The following is a 22,383-nucleotide window of genomic DNA, read 5'->3' on the forward strand; positions in this document are numbered from 1 at the left end:
GCAGTGAGCAGGTGCAGCCTCGCTGGGGCGCTGAGGCTGCTCCTGGGGACCCCAGTGCCCGCAGGTGGGCAAAGGAGCTTGCAGCCCAGGAGTGAGGGGAGCAGAGAGGCGTCTGTATTCACGCTCAGGAAGGCGCCCTGCAGGAACCCCGCTCGCCATGGCTTCCTGTCACTGCCACCTTGAGCTCTGCACACAGGTCACATGCTGGCATCTCGGGCCATGTTCCTTACACAGCGCGCTGTGTCTGCAGAGGACGTGGTCAGTCCCCTGTCACTAAGCAGTGAGCTCCTAGCTGCCTGACTCAGAAACACGTGCCCTCTGTCTATTTGTTGCCCTGTGGGGTGGAGATGGGAGAGATTCCCCCGTGGTGTGAGGAGCAGGAATGCTGGGACAGCTGGAAAGGGCACAGGGACCCCTGTGACACCCCCAGGGTGACAGGACGCCCTGATGCGGTGCCTGAGGCTGCACCCGGATGTCCTGTGAAGAGGTCTCAAGCTTAAATGTTGGTCTTTTTCTGCCCTGCAGCCTGCTGTGGGGCCAGCTGTGAAACCGGGGACTGTCAGCAAACAGCTCTGTTGGTGGCTGTCCCCCAGCGGTGAGTAGGGTCTGTGTGGGCCGGGTGCTGCCCACTGCTGTCTCGGCCCCCAGCCGCTCCTGGCTCACAGTGAACGAGGCACCCGTCCTGGTCACTTCTGGCTGGGCGCCACCAGCTCCACCCTGCATGGCTTCGTCTCCGGGGTTCTTGGGTTAAGGCACCCCAGGGAGGCACAGCACCCCTGCCTGCCCACCCGGCCCTCCCGCCCTCAGCAGCCTTTCAGGGGGGGAATCACACATGTGACCCATTTGCAGGCCCTGAAGGAGAGACACTCAGCACACCATGCGTCTTGTCACCACGTGTCCCTCCCTGAATGTGGGGAGCGTATTACGTGCTGTCAGGGAGCAGCTGGGCTGTGGCAAGACCTTAGAGCCGCAGTGTCATCACCCAAAGCCGAGCGTGGGGAGAGCAATGCAGCTCGGGAGGGCTGGGGACAAAGGACAGCACACAGGCTCGGAGCACACGTTTATCTATGGACAGCAGGTGCGTTATAAATATATATATTACACTTCCGATCTACAGGACAGTCTCTGTGCGGTGGCCTGAGCGGGCAGTGTTCAACAGCGAGAATGACGCTAGGAAAAAGGAGAGGAGGAGGAGGAGCAGGAGCAGGAGGAGGAGCAGGAGCAGGAGGAGGAGGAGGAGGAGCAGGAGGAGGAGGAGGAGGAGGAGCAGGAGGAGGAGGAGGAGGAGGAGCAGGAGGAGATGCAGACAAAGTGGGAGCAGAGGCAGAGAGAAGGAAGTCGGAAGAGACAGGAAGAGCAGTGACTGAGGAAAAGGAAGTTGGCAGGGACAGCAAGCGAGCCGACTCCTGTCCGTCCTGCTGGGCCTCCCCAGGGTCCCAGGATTGTCCAGCCCAGCCCGGCCTGTCATCCCGGGGCCTCCGAGGGGCCTGGGGCCCCAGGTCACCCTTATCTCCAGCGGGGCCCACTCCGCCCCGCCTCTCCGGGCACGGGGCCTCCGAGCCTGCAGGGTGCAGCCCCGGCCTGGCCACTTCCTGGAGTCCCAGCCCTTCACGGCCTGGCTTGGACCTGGACACAGTGCAGCCCGAGACCCGCAGCGCCTTCCCGAGGGATGCCACCCGGAGCCAGCACGGAGCTCGGGACAGAGAGGTTCGCTGCATGTCGACACCGCCCACCCCAGCCCCCAGGGCCCGGAGCTTCTGGACGGGTGAGCTGGCGGTGTGAGGATTCGCTCGGGTGAGCCCACTGAAAAGCGCTCGGGTCTGTGAACCTGACGGAGGCCGCAAGTCCTGCCCAGGGAGCTGGGGCGCTCAGAAGAGCAGCGAGTGTGCGTGCGCATGCGCGAGTGTCCTTGGGGCGTGGCTATACACATGGCTGTGGCCGTCTGCCACCGTTCCCGCTGCCCTTCGTCTGCTCTGGGCCAGCCTGCCCTGGTCTCCGGGAGATCATGGCCTCCCGGAGCCGGCTGTGCCCACGCGCGCTCACGGTCACACTCGCCGTCCCTTCCAGGGACTCACTTCCTCCTGCCTGCCGGTCCGCACACTCAGCCCTGATCACCGGAGCCCTGTGGATTCTACAAAACCCAAATCGCTTTGACTAAGATGGAGAGACCCCACCCTGTCCTGGGACGCTCGGGCTCAGCGAGCCAGAGCTCATTTCCGTTCCGAGACTTAACAACTGCGCCAGGCACGTCCGCCTCCTCGGGCTGAGCAGAGTCCTGCTCCGGGCTCGCCTGGTGAAGCCCGCGGGTGGCATTTCCTGGGCCTCGATGCCCGCGCCAGCTTTGCCCGTCCGCCCCTCCCTCCCCGGCGTGCGTGGCCACACGTGCTGGGGTTAAAGGCCCAAAGGTGAACGAGAGCGGAGCGCCCGGCCGGGCCTAGGCCTCCTCGTGCAGCCGCTCCAGGGAGCCGCGCGGGCCGGGGTCCGGGTCCTGGCAGACCCACGTGATGTCGTCCTCCCGGCTCCTCAGCATGGAGCTCTCGGCCGGGCGCCCAGCGTCGGGCGCTATGGCGGTGAAGGTCGTGAATGTCACTCTTTTCCTTTTCGAGGTAGGGGACGCCGGGGGCTCACTCCGCTGCCCTGGGCCCTCTGTGGGCTGCGCGTCCGTACCCAGGAGGAGATACTTGCTCTCCTCCACGTCCAGGCCCCGGTCGATGGCCGTAACCTGCTCCTCGGGGTGGGAGGGCAAGGCCGCCTGGGTGTCCAGCAGCTCCATCCGGTTGCTCAGCCCCACCCAGTCGTGCGCGTGGCTCAGGCCCTCCTGCTCCTCGAAGGGCAGCTGCTTGTGCCTGAACTTCAGCGCGAAGGCCACGCAGTTGATGAGGAAGACCACGATGGCCAGACAGAACACGCCCAGCAGCGCATACATCCCGATCTCCAGGTCGCTCAGGCCCTTGGACGCCTGCGCCAGGTTGCCCTGCTCCGTGTCCGCGTGGCTCCTGGGTACCTCGGCCTCAGGGAAGCCGGTGAGGTCCACGGTCTCCTGGGAGCCGCCCCGGCCCCGGCCCCGCCCCCGGGAGAGGCTCGGCCTCTGCGTGGCACCGCCCCGGCCCTCCCTGAGACCCCCGGAGGAGGAGCTGCTGCGGAACTGGCCCCCCGTGGCCCCCCACTCCGGGAGCAGCTTTGTGGACCTCCCCTCGCCCACGCCGTTCTCCAGGTGCCCGGCCACCCCCGCCCGCCGGGTGTCGCTGTTGTTGGGGTTGGCACCGCTTTGGCCGAGTTTCACCCTGACGCTCGCCGTTCCCACGGCCAGCACGCTCTTGCGCTTGGACTTCTGGCACGTCTCGCTGATGAGCATTTCCACCCTCAGCAGTGCGCCCCGTCCTTCCGTCTGGGCGGCGATGACCGGCCACTGGAGCCTGGGGTCCTGCTGGATGGAGACCACCTTCTCATCCAAGGACGTGGCCACCAGCGAGAAGTCCTGCCCATCGTAGATGTCCAGGGGTGTGACAGAGCCGTCGCTGAACTGCACCCAGCAGCTGATGGCTGCTTCCTGTGGGCAGAAGAAGGTGGTGAGCTCGGCCGGAGACTCCTTCAACGGCCCAGAAACGGAGGGGAAGGTCCCCGGGGCGCGCAAGAAGGCAGAGCCCAAAGAAACCGCGACATCCGCCCGCCTTAAGGGACTCAGCCTCTGGGGCTGGCAGGTTCGCGTCTCTCCTACAGGTGTGAGAGGAGAGACCAAGGGCCGCACAGGACCTGATCCACAGGGCAGGGGCTGTTGCTGCAGTGGATCACCGGCAAGGCTTACGCATTCACGTGAAAAATATCCACAGCACCGTTTCTACACTGCATCAGCACCGACTCTCGGCTCACCAATCACACAACGGAGACCCTAATCTAGACAAGGACCGGACCCCCAGAGGGCTACAGGCCTGGCGGGGGCGGCCCTCCCTCCCCTGGGTCGGCAGGAATAGGTCTGGACACACCTGGGGACGCTGTTAACCCGGCCAGAGCTGAGTGGCCCTTGGCCGAGGGTTTGCCTCTGCCTCCCCCACCCGTGGGAGGGGCCGGGAGACCCTGGGTGGCCGGGTCACGCTGCGTCCGCTGCACACCCGTCCCCAGCCCCCGCCACTGTGCGTTTGGTCAGCGCTCTCCATGAGTAGCAGCGGGGCGGGGGCGGTGGAGACAGCCTGGGACTCAATGCCAGCCTCTCAGCTCAGCAAGGACCTCAGCACCCTGGACAGGGACGGGCAGCGGGCCGCTTCCTCGGAGCGCCGCCCTGCCACGCCCAGGAGGACCAGAGCCCCGGGCAGCAGGGGACCCTGTGCCCAGAGCCAGAGCAGCGGAAACAGGACCCGGCGGCCCATCCTCACTGCTCCTTCTCTGGCGGTTTGAAAGGAGACACAGGAAGCCCTTAGCGCTGGGAGAGCGGGAGCCCATCAAAGCGGGGGGTGAAGGCCCACTTCTGGGCAATGGCTGTGGATCATGTACGGGGTGCAACAGAAAACTTCAGTGTTTAACTTTAAAGAAATGTATAGTAAAGGACAACTGCCATGAATCCCCCTCAAAATAACCCTCCTCACTTTGAGCACACCTGTCCTGTGGTACTGGCCACTTCCTGCAGCAGCTCTGGAGTCCTCTTCCACGAGTTTCTTTAGTTGCACTGTCCTGACTGCCTCAATGTCCTGAATCCATGTAAAACATGACCTTTCATGGTCACAGTGGCTTTGGGGAAGAGCCAGAAGTTGCCCAGGGCCAGACCTGGTGAAGGAGGCAGACGAGATCACTCTACTGTCTTTACGAGCTGCCTGTCCACTGGATGGCGCTCGGCAGCAGTCACTGTAGTTTTCATCACCCTTGGTAAAGACACTCCCGAAAGAAGACTCCAGAGCTGCCGCAGAAAGGGGCCAGGACAATGGGATCAGTGTGGTCCAAGTGAGGGGGACGATTTTGAGGAGGACCCATGGCAATGTGTCTTTTACTCGGATAGATTTTTAAATTAAGCTCATGCTATTTTTGCATCAGCCCTTGTATAGGCAAATGTTTGGGCATGGCATTTGTGCACAGGAAGAGAAAAAGCAAGACCAGCTCACATCATGGGGTGGGAAGGACTGGGCAGGGCAGGGACTGCCAGGTCCCGCACTGGGTCTGCAACTGCCCCATTCCCGCTCCCAGGGCACCCTTGCTGTGTAAGCTCGAGTGCCCCCCACCATGTCTGTTTTTGGTTTTTGAGACGGGGTTTCACTGTGCAGTCCAGGCTGGCCTGGAACTCGTAATGATCCTCCCGCCTTGGCCTGCCAAGCTCTGAGATCACAGGCGTGTGCCATCACACTCAGCTGTGCTCTCTTTCTTCCAGTCCAAGGGCCCCTGGCCATGACAGAAGCCGATTCCCTGCTGCTGCCACCCAGCGTTTGAGAGGAGCAGGATGGAGGCTCCTGAAGCGAGGCTGGTGCCTCCTCTCTATCCCCCAGCCTAGCCAATAAATGCTTCCCCTGTCAGTCACAGCCGGGACCAGCCGCTGCTGGGAATCCCTGGAAGAGCCCCGGACAGACACAGCCGGGTTTCCTGGCTCCTCCCTCTGGTCAGCAATCCCTGTGATCCCTGCAGCGGCCCAGGTCTGCCAGGGCTTTCTTGATGCAGCCAGGGTGGAGCCGAACGCCCGCAGGGATGGAGGCGTCAGACTGAGCTGTGATGCCCAGGCTGTCAGCTGCAGGCGAGGAGCCCGTCAGCTGCGCGGCCACGTGTCCCTGCCATGGTCCTGACTGAAGTCACCTGAGCTGCCACTGGCCCCACAGGAGGACGCCCGGCGACTTCCCCTTCACCACGGCAGCCCGCGCCCTGCTGGTCACCTTCCGTCTCGGGAAGGGCTCAGATTTTGCTGGGCTTCCCCTGCGTGCTGGGGTCGCTGCCCTCCTTGGTTGCTGCTGCCACCCTGTTCAGCGAGACCCTGCTGGCCGCGGCCTGGGGCTGCTCGGGCTGGGACGGGTGGCTCGGGCACCCACCAGCCAGCCGGGCTCTCCTTCCTGGTGGGTGCAGCAGGGTCTGGGTGGGCGTGGGACGGGGAGGGAGGAAGGGCTCCCAGGGAGAGCAGAGCCCTCCGCCCACGCACTGGGTAATGGCTCCTCAGTGCACCCATCCCAGCCCCGCCTCGTGGCCACCTTGTCACCAACACCCACACCGTACACACCTGCAGGTCCGCACGGCACAGTGCACTCTGAGCACACACACAAACCTGGGCACAGACACAGGCAATACATGCTTAAAGATGCGCACACAGACGCGTGAGAAACACAGAGGCACAGTGCATACACAGACACACAACACACAGAGCGCACACCGGTCTCAAAGGAAGAAAGCTGGGTGGACGTCAGCACAGGCTGGCTGTGCCCTGTGAGGCAGCAGTGGCCAGCCTGTGAACCTCCTCTGTGCCCTCCCGGTGCCCTGGCCACCTCCCGGGCTCGCCGCAGGGCTGAGCGAGGTCCAGTGTGTCACCAGGACCCTGGACAGGGGTGAGACACACAGCCCCCCGCCCCGCGTGTGGCCAGGACAGAGAGGCGGGCGTCCCACTTGGCAGCTGCCGCAGCCCTCTCCCCACCCTGCGGGGCACCGGAAGCACCATGAAGTGAGCACCGCCACCCTGAGAGCCGCCTGGTGCCCGTGCCACTCCTGGCCAGAGCCTCCACCCAGACTGTGAGCCCGCCTGGCCTGGCCGGCCGCACCTGGCCGCCCTCACCTGTCTGGGCCTCTGCAGCAGCTCCTGGGCCACCGCGGTGGCGAAGATGGCCCTGCTGCTCCCGGGGCTGAGCTGTAGGGAGAGGGACAGTCCGGTCACCAGCTGGACGCCGAGGTCTGTGATGGTCACCTTCTCTTCTAGCACGGTGACAGTCTTCTCAGCTAGGATGGCGTCCGACAGCGGGGACAGGATCTGAGGGCAGAACCGACAGCACAAGAGAGGCCTCCTGTGTCCCCGTGGCGCCGGGCCTGTCCCGCCAGCACCTTCTCTGGACCCCAAGTTTTCAGGGAGGGTGGGCAGCGCCGTCGCCCCGGCCTCCCCTCAGACTCCCCTGGTGCCCTGCCTGCCCTCTCGGTGACAGGGGCTCCTGTTCCTTCCTCTGCATCCCTGCTTCACACTCGGCAGCACCCTCCATGCTCACAGTCATTCATTTTATTTGAACCGTTTGTTTCTAAAAAGCCTTCACATCCCCAAACACTGGGTTTGAGACACTCGCTGTGGAACCATGGGTTCCTCTCTCACACACGAAAACCCACCAGGCAGCCTCCCTGGTCCGCGGTCTGTCTCATCCGCCCCTTGCCCGAGCTGGGTCTCACCTTCTGCGCACTGGCAGGCACGGAGCTGGGACCCGAGCTACGTCGGGAGCCTCACCTTGCACCCCTGCCCCGGTGCCAGAGCCCTGTCTGCTTTCTCCCGCACATACGTCACGCACTCCTGAGGGAGGCTGGGCAGGAGGTCCTGCTGTATCACCAGGCACGACCTCAGCCCCCCGAGTGTGAGGGTCACAGCCTGAGTCACCAAGCCCGGCTCAATGTAAGGAGTGTTTGCAAATGTATTCAATGATCTGAATTTTAAAAGCCCAGATTTTGTACTGAAAGGGAGCTTTAGCTTCCCAGGTCATACTGGGAGCTTCCGCGTGGCCCTGGCCGCTTCACCCCCTCTGTCTCCCCGGACACCTCCCCTCAGCCTAACTAATAATTGCTTTTGGAAACTACACAATTTCGAGAAACCGCAAATATCCTCTGCAGTTGTTTTCTGGTGGGAGGTTTGCAAGTGGCCAATCCGAGAGCGTGATTCAGTTCCCCTGGCCGCTGATTGGCTGCTGCCCTGCGCCCCCTCTCCTGTCGATGCCCAGGTTCCCACTCCAACAGGCTGCTGCAACGTGTGTGTTCTTGGATTTGCTCTTCTTAAACCCCTAAGATCTCTAAGATGCTGCCACAATGGCCTGCACCTTCTGAGCCATTGTTAATACAGTATTTTATTAAATTAAATTACATAACTGCAGGAGACATAGTATATTTAGGGTTTAAACTATAAAAATAGGTATTCATGGGTATTTTTCTGACATCTGTGGCTTTTCACAATTCACGGGTGCTCTAGGAACGTCACCCCTGTGAATTTTGGGGGACCACTGTCTGTAACTTTCCTGACTGTGCTGTACTGTAGTGTGGCTTTATGTTCTGTTATACAGTACAGTGCGGCATCTAAGAGTTATACAGATAAAAGCAAGGCCATCAAGCTGCAGTTTCCTTTGCCCGTTCTTTGTCCTGAGCACAGTAACGTGCACACGCTGCGTGATTTCTCTTCAGCGACAGATTCACTTCACGACTGAGGCGCAGGCACAGGGCCAAGCTGTTAAAAGGCGTGTGCATGGCAACGCCGCGTGGGACAGGGAGGCCGAGCGCCTGCAGAGCTCGTGTCTGGGGGAACCCATCCCTGTGGCTTCCGGGGTGGCTGTGTCCTGCGCCTTGAATACAACCACCTCCGGACGCCAGCCCATGTCGCAGAGGCACACGCTGCACATGCTCCATGATCAGACCTAGGGCCAGCTGGAAGGGCCCGTCCTGCACAGCTGTGCAGAACCCTACGGCCACCTGGTCAGACACCCTTCCGGCCCTGACCGGGGCACTGTGGCCCTGTGTCTCCAAAGGGATGGGACGGGGACACGGCAACCCCACCCCAGCACCGTGCTCAGGAAGGTGCTGGCTTCACAGGACAAGTGCTGTCCCCAAGTCTGCCTGAGTCAGAACACTGTCCTGGCCTTCAGCGAGGTGGTGGCCGTGTCATCAGGGACGGAGGCTGGGGCGGGAAGGCCAGGGAGGCCAGCCCGCATCCAGAGCTCATTTCCCAGGATGCTGAGACCAGGGGCGAGGGAAGGTGGTGGGCTGGAGTGTCCCCTGCAGGGGCCTCAGCTCTGCAGCCTCTACTTCAGTCCTGCTCAGCTCCAGCACAGCTTCACCACGATCGTGCCTGCCCTAAGAGGCGGTGGTCAGTGGGCTTTCGGGCCGGCCCCGGCTCTTACCTGGATGGTGGTCATACCCAGCTCCTGCCCAGTCAGGATTTGTCCCCCCTGCAGTGTGGCGATCCTGGGCTCCTCCACCTGCATGAAGTCACTGATGAGCTCTGTGATGTCCACTTGCCAGTCCGTGCCCAGCAGGTAGGCCAGCTGTCCACCGGGACCGGCCGCCTCCGCCACGAACTGTGTGAGCACCCGCACCATGGCGCGCTGGAACTGCAGCGCACAGCCTCGGCCCCTCTGCTCCTCCTCGTCGCCCTCCTCACTGTCCCGAGCCGGCCTGTGGAGGAGTGAGGTCAGCGGGAAGAGATGAGGGGAGGCACGTGGGAGCTGGGCTGAGGGGCGGCTCAGACTCAGGGATGAGGCTCAGGGTGTTCGACCACGCAGCTGGGACCTGGCCACCCAGCGGACAGAGGTGGCAGCAGGGTCCCCGCCACCCGCCTCCCGGCGTCATGCTGCACGACACCTGTCCTTAGCGTGGGCTGTCCTTAGAGACGTTCTCCCTGTTCACAGCCGACAGCTACTTTCAGGATGTGGTTTTAAAGGCTGGGACATTGCAAGGTGTGGTGGTGCAGGCCTGTAATCTCGGTACTGGGAGGGTGAGCCCGGAGGATTGCTGCAAGTCTGAGGCCAGCCTGGGCTACATAGTGAGTTCAAGGTCAGCCTCAACCACACAGCGAGCCCCGTCTCAAAAAACCAAGCCAAACCAAACCAAACAGAAGACTGGGGCATCAGAATTGCTTGTGTTCTCCCTCGGGCTGTCCCCTCAACTCATCCTCAGAAAGCAAGCATCCTGCACTGCCCTGTGGGGACATTCGCAGGGCTGAGAACTGGACACCTGGTGTGGTTCCTTCCCAGGGACCACTCTGCGAACAGGTGGACAGCAACCTGCCAAGCCCCCATGTCACCCGCCGGGCTGTGCCTACCCTGCCATGCGCAGAGCCGTGAGGTATGCGAGACTGAGTGCCCGAATGCACCCCGAGACCCACAGTTTATCACAAAGCGCCAACACTGCAATTCAGCCTGAACGTGCTCTCCTGCCGGGCACCTGGGCTCGCCTGCCAGTGGAGAGGGCTCCGCGTCCTGTAGGTTCACCACCACTGTTCCACACTGTGCTACATTTTTGGAGAATTTCTGAAGTACTGGGGAATAAATTTAGAACTTTTTCACTGAGCTTCATCCCCAGCCCTTCTGATGTAATGTAACTTAATTTTCAGATAGGGTCTCACTAAGTCACTATGTTGCCCAGGCTAGACTAGTTTGCAGTCCTCCTGCTTCAGCCTCCGAGTGCTGGGATTATGGTGTGCACACAATGCCCAGCTGGGGTAATTTCTAACTTTTAGGCTGAGCCACTGACCCACCCAGCAGTCGCAGCCGGCAGGAGGTCAGGCAGATGCGCAGCCTTGGGAAGTGGCACCCCAGGAGGCGAGGACTGAGTTGTGGAAGGGTCTCACAGTGAGGCGGGCAGAGGACCCAGGGTGGGGGCGGGCAGGTGTCAGCTGCTCCCTCAGCTGTGCCTGGGTGCAGCAGCCTTTGCACTGCCACCCCGATCAGCTCGTGGCCGTGTCTGTGCCGGCAGGTGTGGCAACACCTAGGTGAGGCCATCGGGTCTCGCTGTCTCTCCCCGCAGCCTCCCCCCTGCAACGCTGAGCTCCAGGCCCAGCGCCACCCTTGCCGCCTGACACCAGAAACCCTGTGCTCTGGAGTCACTGCCCTGATGCTCTTTCCAGGGAACCTCGGCCTCTCCTCCGGCCACACTCCTGCCAGCAGTCACAGGGCAGAAGGGACAGAGTGTCCAGGTTCCCGAGGAAGAAGCTGCCCCATCCTGGGCCAAGTCCGCAGCCTGTGGGCCTCTTTCCGTCCCTTTAGCTCAGGCCAACTTTGTACACTTGCTGTGTCCTCCCCTGTGGTGCCAGTCGTGATACAGAGGCTAAGATCCTACAACTTTCTTGCCAGCAATCAACTGGCTGCCTGGTGGATGATGGAGACCCTGCAGCTCTTCCTAACTCTGTCTGAGACAGCGCTGGGCAATAGAAGTCAAAATCTAAACTTGATTTTACTGGGCTTGGTGGTGCATACCCGTAATCCCAGCACTCGGGAGGCTGAGGCAGGAGGATCACCACAAGTTTGAGTCCAGCTTGAACTATACAGTGAGTTCACTGAGTGACCCTGTCTCAAAAAAAGGAAGATTTAAATTTGATTTCACCAGAGCAGAGTTCAAGGGCCCTGGACCAGGGGGATGGAGAGGCCGTGGTGTCAGGTAGACTCCATCTCGATGTCCTCCAAGAAACATCTGTCCCTTGCTCCTTCCGGCAAGCTAGCCCCTATACTAGCTCCTCTGGCTCCAGCTGGGCCCTGAGCCTGAGGTCCTGAGTGTACTGCAGCTGCTGGGCCATGGTATTAGATAAGGGGTAGGGTATAGCCCAGCGAGGGTAAGTCTTAAGGTGGGGTCTCTGAAATGTTGGAAAAGGGAGGACACACTTTCAGCAGGAGCTGCACAGAAGAAAGGATGGAAATTTGGGAGCAGGTGAGGGAAGTCCAACTGGAGATGCAGCCCCCAGAGCTGAGGGATGGAGGCAAACCCGGTGCTGAAGACGACTCCTGGATCCTTGGTCTGGTCTCAGCTCGGCTGAGCTAGGCTGTCCTGTCCCTTTGAGTCTTAGCACACCTGCCCTGTCCCTGCGACTGTATCCCCGTGTGTAGACATACCTTTTGTTGGAGACAATGGGGACTCTCCAGCCCTTGATCTGGTTGAGTTCTGTGTCCGAGACCTCAATCTGCAGTGGAAGCCGGGGCACCCACACTGTCATCTCCAGAGGGCTGACCAAGTGCTGGTAGGAGAAGGTGACCACCACGTTCACCTTGCCTTTCATTTCCTTCCCATTAACAAAGACGTAGTCACATCTGTCAGACACCTATGAAGGAGTGAACCCCAGGGTAGGGGAGATACATCGTTAGTCCCATTGAGAGCAGCAGATGTTGCTACACTAGTTGCCATCTAGAACATCACAGAGTCAGCTGAGTCAAGGGCCTTTTATACCCAGCTGTAGTGGCACACAAGCAGTCAGTACATGAAATCTCAGATATTTAAAGTGTGCAACATAATGTCTTGATGCATATGGTGAATGATCACCAGATTCAAGTTTGTTCACAAGTTTGTTCTCCTTTCCGTGTGTGTGTGTGTGTGTGTGTGTGTGTGTGTGTGTGTGGTCTGAGAACATTCACTACCTACTCTCCTCGCAAATTTTAAGCACACAATATGCCATTATTAGCTGGAGTCACCACGGTGTGCAGCAGGTCCCTGGGACTGATGCATCTGACATAGCTGGAGCCTGTCTTTGACCATCTACCCATTCTCCTGCCCTGCCCTGGCAACACCTCCTCTCTGCTTCCATGAGGTTGATGCTTCTAGGCTCCACCTCAGTGAGATTGCGAAGTGTTTGCCCTTTGGTGCCTGGCTCATGTCACTCAGCATGACATGCAGACTCATCAGGAGTGACAGGGTTCCCCTCTCTGTGGAGGGTGACGGGGACCAGGTGTGGAGGAGCACCTTGTCCCTATGTGGCATCTGTCAGAGCTCTCGGGCCATGCTCATGGGGGCTGCTGGGAGTGATTAGGCGAAGCACCCTGAGATCGAGACAGTCCTAGAGTACTTGGTGTGTCCTAATTGAGCCATTCTCATGAGAGGAAAGCAGGACTGTGGCCATCCGCGGGAGGCTGTGCTGTCAGCTTGAGGGTGCAGGCATCTTGGGGAGCCCCAGATCCTGAGGTCCTGGAGGGCGGGAGGGTGGCTGTGCTCATACCTGCACCTGACTCCAGCTGAGCCCTCAGGACAGAGAGGTCACGTGGTCTGCACAGCTGCCAGGGAGTGGGGATTTGCCCAGGGGAGCCAGTGGGGGGGTTCGGAGCTGAGACCGTGCCACTGCCCCGCCCTGGTGTGTGCCTGAGTGGAGAGGGGAGGGAGCCGAGAGAGCCCCCCTCACTGAGCACTAGGTACACGACAGGGCTGAACAAGAGCCCTGTGTCCCGTTTAGTGGCCAGACACTTGGCAGGCTGGGAACTGCTACTGCATTTCATACAGGGCAGACAGGGCCCAGGGACATTAGGCCTCCTCCAGACATGGACCCACTGCTGCCTCCGCCCCCATGCGTCGCCCTGCCTGGAGGCTCTCGGCTTCTGTCCTTTGCAGGTGCAAACCTCGCCTGGGAGAGCACTGAGAGGAGCAGCGTGAGGGAGGCTGAGCGGAGAGGAGCAGGCTGTGCAAGGGCCATCAAGAGCCTCTCCACAGAGGGCCTTGCAGCATGCGGCCAGCGGGGACACAGCGGGCACAGGAGGAGCCGGGGCCAGGCTGGGGCGTGCGGGGCACTCCCGAGGGAACTGTGCTCCAGCTCACCTGCGAGGCAGGACTGTCCCCTTGGTGCCCGCCGCCGGCACAGCCACTTGGACCTGACTGCTGGGCTTGGCCTGGCCTGGCCGCCCTGCGAGGGCCGGGTGCCCCACCCCGCGCTTCCTCCTCAACCCTTCCTTTCTAACCCGGGCAGCTGGCACGGGGCGGGGCGGGGCGGGGCGGGGGAGCCTTCCTGAAGGAAAGAACGGGGAGAGCAAGAGCGAGACAGAGGGAAGGACGGGAGACAGAGGGGAGAGAGGACGGAGGGAGGCAGGGAGCCGAAAGGCCGGCGGAGCGTCCTCCGGGGGTCCCAGGGCCAGGCTGTCTTCTTTCTCAGACGCCTCCTTTCTTCTCGCAGGAAGGAACGAAGTAAAGGGAACCCAAGAGCGGGGGAAGACGAGGTGGACACGGAGAGGACAGCAGGCCCGACAGCGCATCCTCCGAGGTCTCTTCCACGGAGCCGGAGCTGCGACCCTGGTCCCCGGCCAGGTGTGTGTGTGCACGTATGTGTGCACGCGCGTGCGCTGTGTAGATCAAGTACTAAGAGGAAACAGGCCCCGCCGAGGCGCTCCTGACCTCCGCCGGGCTCGCTGCTGACTTGCACGTGGCACAGCCGGGCCTCTGCTCCTGGGCGGTCTGTCGGTCTCCTGCCTGACTTCCGGTCCTTCTTCCCTGCCACCGGGTGCTGTGGGCGGGGCTGCGAGCCTGTGGACGCGTCATTTCCGGTGGGCACTCCCTCCCTTGGAGGCCACGGACGCCTGCCTGGAGGCTGGGGCCTCAGCTGCGGCTGCAGCGGCCCAGTCTCCCCAGCCGGGCGCGGGCGCCCCAGAGGGCCCCTCCCAGGCCTCCAAGAGCCCTAGGGACCGGGTGGGGCTGGGTTCCCTTCTCGGGATCTGGAACCCAACCAAGATGCTCCGGATCTCAAGGGGCCCCCAGGCGGGAGAGAGAGATTAGAAGCCACACATGCTGGTGGCTAACGGCTCCTTCTGAGCCTCCCTCTATGGCGCTTCCTTGGGCTGAGAGACCTTCCTGACTCTTCCTTCCCGTAGGTTGTGGGACCTGTGCACCGCCAAGGTGCACATCCATGGGACCCAGGGGCTGTGTGTGCTGAGTCTAGTGGGGCAGAGATGAACCCATCCCCTGCCCCGGCTGCACCCTGCTGAACGGCCCGAAGGTGTTAGGCCGGAAGCCCGGGCCCTCCTGCCTCTGAGTGTGGACCGGACCGAGGCTTTGCGTTCATCCTGGGTCGCCGAGGCCCGAGTGCCCTGGCTGTGCCCCTCAGGGATGGGGCAGAGGGTGTGGCCCTGGGGCACAGCAGCCACGGGAGACTCAGGCTCCACCTTGGCCTCCCGCTCTCTCCTGCTTCGCTCCCTGCCTTGGTGTCTCCCAGGGCTCCCTCCATGTGGCACATGTACAGGAGTACCTGTTGCAGACTGCTCATTATGTCTTGTTAAAAGGTGACTAACAGTACAAGCGAGATAATTTATTAACTACCACTTTCCATGGGGATGGTTAGAAAGGATAATCTATCAACTCTTCATCTCCTTTATAATCTATTCCCAGCCAGCTGCACTGTTCCGGCTTGGAGACGGAGTTAATATTTCTGACTCCAGGGTGCATAATCCGGCACTTATGTGAATTTAATGCCAGCTCCTTCTTTTCTGTTTAATAGCTGGATGAATTTAAATCTTATTTAAATATCACCGCATTCATAACAAAATTTATGTTCTTCTGATATTTTCCCCTTTGCCATTTTTCCCCTAAGGGCTAAATCTGAGGATACTGAGATTTCATTTCCCCCACAAACTTGGCAGTAATGTCCCTTGGGAAGGCCTCACGCAGTGGTGAGCCTGTGGGATATTTTTCTGTTTCTTTTTCAGACAGTCTGGCCACGTAGCTCAGGCTGGTCTTGAACTCACCATGGAGCCCAGGCTGGCCTCTGACTTGCAGTGACCCTCCTGCCTCTGCCTCCAGAGTGCTTGGATTACAGTTGTGCCCCTCACTGGGGCACCTTTGTCTGACAAGTCTACCTGGACTAAAGCAATGGAGTTGATGACCGAGCAATAAACACAGAAGCTCAAGTCCACTGTTTGCGCACGCGGGTACCGTGCAGAGTGCTAACACCTATTCCACATAAGCCTTCCCAGCAGCCTCTTAGACTGCCCTCTGTGATGCCCGTTTTCCAGATGAGAAAGTTGGGGTTCAGTGTCGCAGTGCTGTAGGATGGGCGGTGCTGGCTGAAGGAATCCTTCCGGCTCAGGTTACCGGGAGGAGCTGGCCTCCCTGTGGTGCCTGCTGGTGAGAGCAGGTGCTTTTTCACCAGGAGAGAAACTTGTGACAGGAGGCACTGGGCGGGGGGGGGGGGTCCAGCCCGGAGCCAGGCCTGGCCCGTCGGGTCACAGCCATGGTGCAGAGGAGCGAGGGCTGGCCTGGCACTGACTGACCCCGTGATGGTCACACCTGCCCCAGCCCAGGTCCGATGCTGCAGTGGCCGTGCTCGGACACAGGTGAGACGGTCCCTGGTTGGATTGGCTGTCGTGCTCGCTTGGGAGACATCGGAGGCTTAGGGCCCTGGGCTGAGGGCGGGAGTGGAGGTGAGGGCCAAAGAGAGCGGAGTGAGGGGACAGGAGGGGCCCCGCCGGGACTGGCCCTGCCTGCGGCTCAGACCCACGGCAAGGGGACGCTGGACCCGTCCACCCCCAGCTGGTGGTGCCAAGACAGCAGCCCCGGCCACGCGGCGGCTCCACAGAGGGGCTGCCACCCCCTCAGTCCGGAGTTTGCCACGAGTGGGGACTTTCTGTATCTGGAATCGGCCACACCAGGGTGTCCTCTTCCTCTAAAATCACAGCCTTGGAGGCCCCACCCCGGAAGCTGTTCTCTTTCGTAAGCTCTCAGGACCTTCCTGACCGGGGGCCCAGTCCATTCAGGGAATGCTGTGTCTGCTCTGTTCTCAGAGTCCCCCGGCGAGTGCCACAGGCCACAGTTCTCCTGGGTTACTCAATGGCACTCCCTTCCTCGGGAAGTCACCTTCAGGGCAACCAACCCCAGGGCTCCTGGGCAGCACAACTGTGGCCTTGGCCTCATCTGGGGGATGCAATCAAAATGTACAGTGAATGATTAAATTTGGAGTGTTTTACTAAAAGACGCATTGCCATTTATCAGCCTCAAGATCCTGCCCTTGCTTTGAGAACACTCATCCCATCATTCTGGGCCTTTCTGCAGCAGCTCTGGAATCCTTTCCTGAGCATCTGTTCCAGGCATGATAAAAAGCAGTGAATGCTGCTGCCGAGCGCCATCAATGGAAAGGCAGCTCGTAAAAGCAGGACGCTGTGTCTGCGTCCACCTCATTCACTGGATCTGAAGCCACGTGACTTCCACCTCTGCCCCAGGGCCAAGTGACCAACATAAACATTTTGAACCGATTGAGGACCCAAGGCAAGCACAGCAACACAACTACAGACACTCAGAAAAGGGCTCCACGCTGCTGCAGGAAGTGACAAGGACGATGGGACAAGCGTGTCTGCAGCGACAAGGCGGACCCTGAGGGGATTCACAGCCATGTGTCTTTGTTACGTGTGGACATCCACTCACCACACTTTTTGGTCATGCTGCCCGTATCTGGGCAGAGGCCTGTGGTGGAGGCTGCCCTGCCACTGCGGCACGTGGGGAGCACCCCATCTGCTCTCCCTGCACGCCAGCAGCACCTCAGGAGTAGTGGTGACACAAGTAATGTCTCCAGACTGGCACGGGGCCGGCAGGTCATCCTCAGTGGACAAGTACCAGGCCGGGGGTTTCCGTTTTCCTGAAGCCCCACAGCCCACACACCGAGCTCACACATGCTGTCCCAGCCGCAATGAGGGCGCAGCGCATAGGCATGGAGGTGCCCACCGCCAGCTCTCTCAAACCCCACACAACAAACGTTCTTGCACCCCAATGCCTGTCCCCCCAGCCGTGCTGAGCTGCAGGGCCCAGAATAGGCAAAGCCACCAGCATCTCCACTGTCCCCACCCACTCCTCATGGGCAAGGAGGCTGGAGCAATGCCATCTCCTTTTGTGGAGGACGTGGAGCACAGGCATGTGGCGGTAATTGCCAGATGGTGTTTTCCAAAGATGGTCACAGCCATCTGTCCCAAGTCTTTACAAACCCTTCTCCAAGGTGACTTTGCCACAGTCCCCACTGAAGAGGTGGGTCCTGTCCCCTCTCCTTGACTCTGGACTGGCCGTGGGGACTTGCTTGACTAATAGAATTTCTTTTTTGTGTGTGGTACTGCAAAGTGAATGCAGGGCCTTTGCATTGATCTACACCCTCAGCCCTTTTTTATTTTTTGAGACCAGGTCTTGCTAAATTTCCCAGGCTGGACTCGAACTTGTGATCCTCCTGACTCAGCCTCCCAGAGTGCTGGGATGGGATGACAGGCGTACACCACCACATCCAGCTTGACCAATAGAATTTGATGCAAGCACTGATCTGTCTCTGCCTCGCCGACGCGGTGGAATGGAATGGAAGTGGACCTGGGGGTGGCTGGCCACTGTCTCGGTTACTTTCTTCTTGCTGTGACATTATCCCCAACACCGCAGCCTAAAGGAGGGGAGGTTTATTCTGGCCCAAGGTGTGCAGAGGTTCCTGTCCACAGCTGGCGGCTCCAGGGCAGGGCGGCGGCAGAGGGGCTGGCGGAGGAGGCACAGCTGTTCATGGCAGGGTGGGCAGGAAGCAGGGAGTTTCGGGGAGAGGAGCGGGGGAGAGGTGCCTTCCTGGCCCCGCCCCCAGGGACCGCCTCTTCTGGCCAGGCCCCACCCCCGACAGGAAGTCGGCCCTGAGCCCCGTGATCCAACCGCCTCCCAAGGCTACCTCCAATCGCTGTCTCTGTTTCACGTACACACGCACGCACACACACACACACGCACACACCCATGCACACACAGTACCAAAATGGAGACAAAGGGAAAATCGGGAACCCCCTATCTCATAATCAACTGATTTTTCTTCTGTTGCTGTTCAGTTTTGTTCTGCCCTCTGTTGACTCCCTCTTAGCCATGTTTTCTCTTTGAAGATGAATAGTGTTTATTAGCTAGAGGACCCGTCCAAAAGTAATTGCATTTTAATTGGCACCTAATAACTATACATCCTTACGGGGCACCGTGTGGTAATCCAATAAACTCGCACAACATGCCCCATAAAATCAGGGCAATTAGCATTTGCAGCTCCATATGCATTTATCACTTGGCTGGTGTTGGGGATCTGTGAACTGCTCCCTTCCGGTTCCTTGTAAAAATCCTAACAGTGTTACAAACTGCAGTCGCCGGTGGAGCTGTGGAGCACTGGAACTTCCTCCTTGAGCTATGTCCCTAAAGATGTTGTCACAATCCTTGGGCACAAAGCCACACGCCCCCCGTAGAAACTACCGGATGTGGGACTGTTTCCCTTCTTGACCTTGAGCGGGGTTAGTGTGTGCTTCCTCCTTGGCCCAAGTGTCCGGCTTCCTTCATGGTTCCCGAAACTTCTGCAGAGCCAGCCATGGGCCAAGCCTCTCGGAGGTCACAGCATGGAACCAGTGGTCCCTGACCCTGCTCTGCGGAACGGAGATGCTGGGCACGGGGTGCGCACCATGCCCTCTCCCCGCCCGACCCCTGAGGAGCGCGCTCACGCGTCTGCCTCACCCGCTGCTCCTGCCCAGCCCACAGCGGGGTCCAGGAAGGCCGTGTGCCCCCAGCTCGTCCGCGTCCTCCTGGGCTCCGTGCTCTTCCTGTAAGCGTCCCCCAGACGCGGAGCGGAGCCCACCTTGTGTCTCTGCAGCCGTCACCACCAGGATGCCTGCTCAGAGCTGGGGACGGAGCCCAGGGTGCCTCTCTCGGAGGAACGGGCGCCAGCCCCACGGCCACCTGTCCTTGGGGGTCCCTGAGGCCACTCCTTGCTCCCTAGTCTTCCCTGTCTCTCCAGCTCCAGGCCCTCGGCTCCCCTGAAGCACCACCTGCTCCCCAGTCCTCTACTTTGTTCCCTCTGCTGACTGCACCCGAGGACTAGGGGGAAGTGGAGGCAGCGGCTTTGTTGGGAGCCACAGGACATCCTGGCCGCACCCAAAGTTCAGCGGGGTCCCCCGGGCATGGCAGAGGGGCCATGTCACCAGTCATCTCGGGTGCCCATGCCATCCCCCATGGACACGGAGGGGGACCGTCCCTGTCTGCCCACTGACACCTCCCGAGACCACACCGAGCTGCACGCAGATTGTTCCTTCAGGGAGAGGCGGCAGTGAGCAGGACAGGAGCAGGAGTGGAGATCTGCAGGGAGCAGGGCCTGACGGCCGGGGGCTGGGGTTTACCGTGGGAGAAGGCAGCAGTGGCAGGGGCAGTAACCCCATGTGTGGCGGCTGCAGGAAGCCAGCCCTGCGGCCCACCCCTGCTGGCAGGGGGATGCTGAGCGGAGCCTGTCACTGCACACTCCACAGACTCGCGGAGGGCGGCTTCCTGCAGAGCCAGCACCTTAGGAAGGCTCCGCCTGCATCACCTTCCAAGAAGGCGACCCTGGTCAGGGACTCCTTCCCGCCCAGGCTCCTGGCACAAGCAGGAACGCCTGCCGCCTGGACCCAGCCGGGCTCCTGGCCCTGCCAAGCCGGAGGTCCCTACCCCTCTGATCAGCGGAATGAGCCCCACTCTGCACAGGCAGCCGCACTTGCGCAGTGGCTCCGGTAAGGATCCTGGGATCCTGGCAGTGATGAGGACGGCGCCTTGGGAGAGGCCGGGTGACAGTGACGCTGTGCGAGGGTGGGAAGCCGAGCAGAGGGCACGGGGGGCAGGGGGCACAGACGGAGCCGCCAGCTTCGGTGATCACACGGCTCTCTGATTCCCAATTAACCCAGATGAAGGAAAACTGGAGCCTGGGATGACGGTGTGTATCTGATGCCCCAGCTGCTCAGGAAGCTGAGGTGGGAGATGCAAGTTCGAGGCTGGCAAGGGCCATTTGGAAGGACGCTGTCTGCAGAACTAAAAGGGCAGGGATGGAGCAGCAGTGGAGCACTTGCTTCATGTATGTGAGGTGCTGGGTTTCATCCCAGTGGCCCAAAAAATGAAGGAAGGAAGGGAGAGAAGAATGGAAGGAGGGAAGGGATGGAAGAAGGGAGAGGAGGGAAAGATGAAAGGAAAGAAGAAAGCAGGGCGGGGAGGGAGGGAGGGAGGGAGGACCAGCTCCTGGGTCGCAGGGCCACGGGGAGGTGCCTGGCCGGCGGGCTGGGACCAGATGTGGAGCGGCAGCCACTCCAGCAGACGGTGTGGCCGATTCTCCCCCAACAGAAGCCCCCCTTACATCCAGGAGGCCAGCCTGCTGCCCCGTGCTCACACGCAACAGCTGGACCCTCGCATCCACACCAGCATGTGCTCCAGGGCTAACCACCGCTTCACTCAGGACTGGCGGTGTTCTGAGAGCTGCCCGCATGCTGAGCTTCTGAGCCTTCCCCAGAACCCAACTTGGGGAGTGTTCATAGCGTGACTGTTTTGTGAGACAGGAAGCAAGGCTCAGGGATGTCAGATGGTGCCTGACTCTGTCCCAGCTGGAGTCTGTGTCCTGCTCTGCCCAGCGGGTGCTGTCCCTGCCCAAGCGCCACGAAGCTCGAAGCGCTCGGGGAGCAACCCAGGCTCTGCCGCCACGAGAGGCAGCACTCAGAGCCACGAGCACTGTCGCCTTCTAAGGATTCACTTTTTGCACCTCACAAAGCTCTGCATTTTGTGAACGCTCCAGTCTGGCTTGGAAAGTCTAAATGTCCTGCTGGAGATTTTTCTTTTCAATTGGGAATGATGTTTTGGTTATAAAAATGGGAAGTTGATGCTGGCTGGTGATGAAGCAGCCAAAGTGCACAGAAAGGAGGGTGCAGTGGAACGGGCTGCCCAGCTCCCCACTGCTGCTCCCCAGTCCCTGTCCCCGCCAGCTCTGAGGTGTGATGAGTTTAGCACATCCTCCCGTTTCCTTCTTTTCTCTTTTACAATAATGAGCGTTTGATGTTCTATGCCTTTCTCTTCAAAACATAGCTTAAGTTCAGCGTTCTCTTCAGCAACTCGCACGTTTCTATCATTGAGAATCTGAGAATTGAAGTCCTGCTTTGATTCCCTGCTTGGGCAAGAGGGCAGTGGACGCCGACTCCCTCTAAACAGGGTGCAGGTGCAAGGACACTGCTCGGGATTATGAGGTGGGGACATGCAGCCACGTCAGGCGTCCCAGCCCTGGCTCTGGCCCACGTGGACCTGGTGACCCCCGTCTGTGACATCCCCCCCGCCCTGGGCTCCCCTCTGCCCAGGGACGCAGAGGCGCAGGGCTGCCAGCTCAGGGGTGGCGCTGCGGGGCTCTGGAGGAGAAGGAGTGAACCCCGCTTCCCCCCACCACAGGCCTGCTGCCTTGACCTTGGGGAGCTCAGGCTGAGGGCTCCGTGGGCGTCTGGGCCATGCCGGGGCTCAGGCCCCGTGGAGCAGTGGTGCCTGTGGTGCCCCCTCTGGATGTGGCCTGGGGACAGAGCATATGGGGTGGAGTGGGCGCCTTGTGGCTTGGAGGACAGAGCCGGGGAGGTACAGGGCCACCAGGCAGGAGCCTAGCCCCTCTCAGCGCCCTGGCGGTCCCCAGTCACTCTCCATGGTGCCGCCCGCCACCTGCTCGACTGTCTCCCCAGGACGCCTGCCTCTCAAGGCCCTTGCCTAGAGCAGCAAGGGGCTCTGTGCTGCCTGCTGACTAAGCCCAGCCACAGCTGTCTCCAAGCGAGCAGAGGGCGGGCAGCGGGGCTGCTGGCCAGGGCTCAGAAGAGGGGGCCAGGTGGCCAGCCGGCCAGGGGCAGGGGAGGCAGCCTGGGAAGCGGCTCTGTTCCTCCCTCCCTCCTCCCCTCTGCCCCTCCCTCCTGAGCTCTTTTAACGACATTATTGCTATTAATGACTGGCAAACCCTAACTGCACACACCCACGGGCTACAGCGTGTGACCTGGTCACACGGACAGCTGC

General features: G+C 60.7%; 1 protein-coding gene across 3 annotated transcripts in view; it reads right to left on the reverse strand.

The window, feature by feature from the left end:
• Window positions 1-1,048: 1,048 nt before the first annotated feature.
• Window positions 1,049-22,383, reverse strand: part of Tmem132d (transmembrane protein 132D) — a 484,753-nt gene continuing 463,418 nt past the window's right edge. For 2 of the 3 annotated variants that reach the window (XM_004843985.4, XM_021257665.2), the window contains exons 6-9: window positions 11,736-11,941; window positions 9,033-9,306; window positions 6,731-6,922; window positions 1,049-3,550 (exon numbers count right to left, since the gene is read on the reverse strand). In XM_004843985.4, coding sequence (XP_004844042.2) covers window positions 2,435-3,550; window positions 6,731-6,922; window positions 9,033-9,306; window positions 11,736-11,941 — 1,788 coding nt within the window. In that variant the 3' untranslated portion in view covers window positions 1,049-2,434. The remainder of the gene's footprint in view (window positions 3,551-6,730; window positions 6,923-9,032; window positions 9,307-11,735; window positions 11,942-22,383) is intronic. The other variant, XM_087198439.1, reaches the window with a different exon arrangement.

The sequence above is a fragment of the Heterocephalus glaber genome, unplaced genomic scaffold (genome assembly GCF_053883595.1).
Source record: "Heterocephalus glaber isolate CG9 unplaced genomic scaffold, H.glaber_assembly_v1.0 deba00001687, whole genome shotgun sequence".
NCBI classification, from domain to species: domain Eukaryota; kingdom Metazoa; phylum Chordata; class Mammalia; order Rodentia; family Bathyergidae; genus Heterocephalus; species Heterocephalus glaber.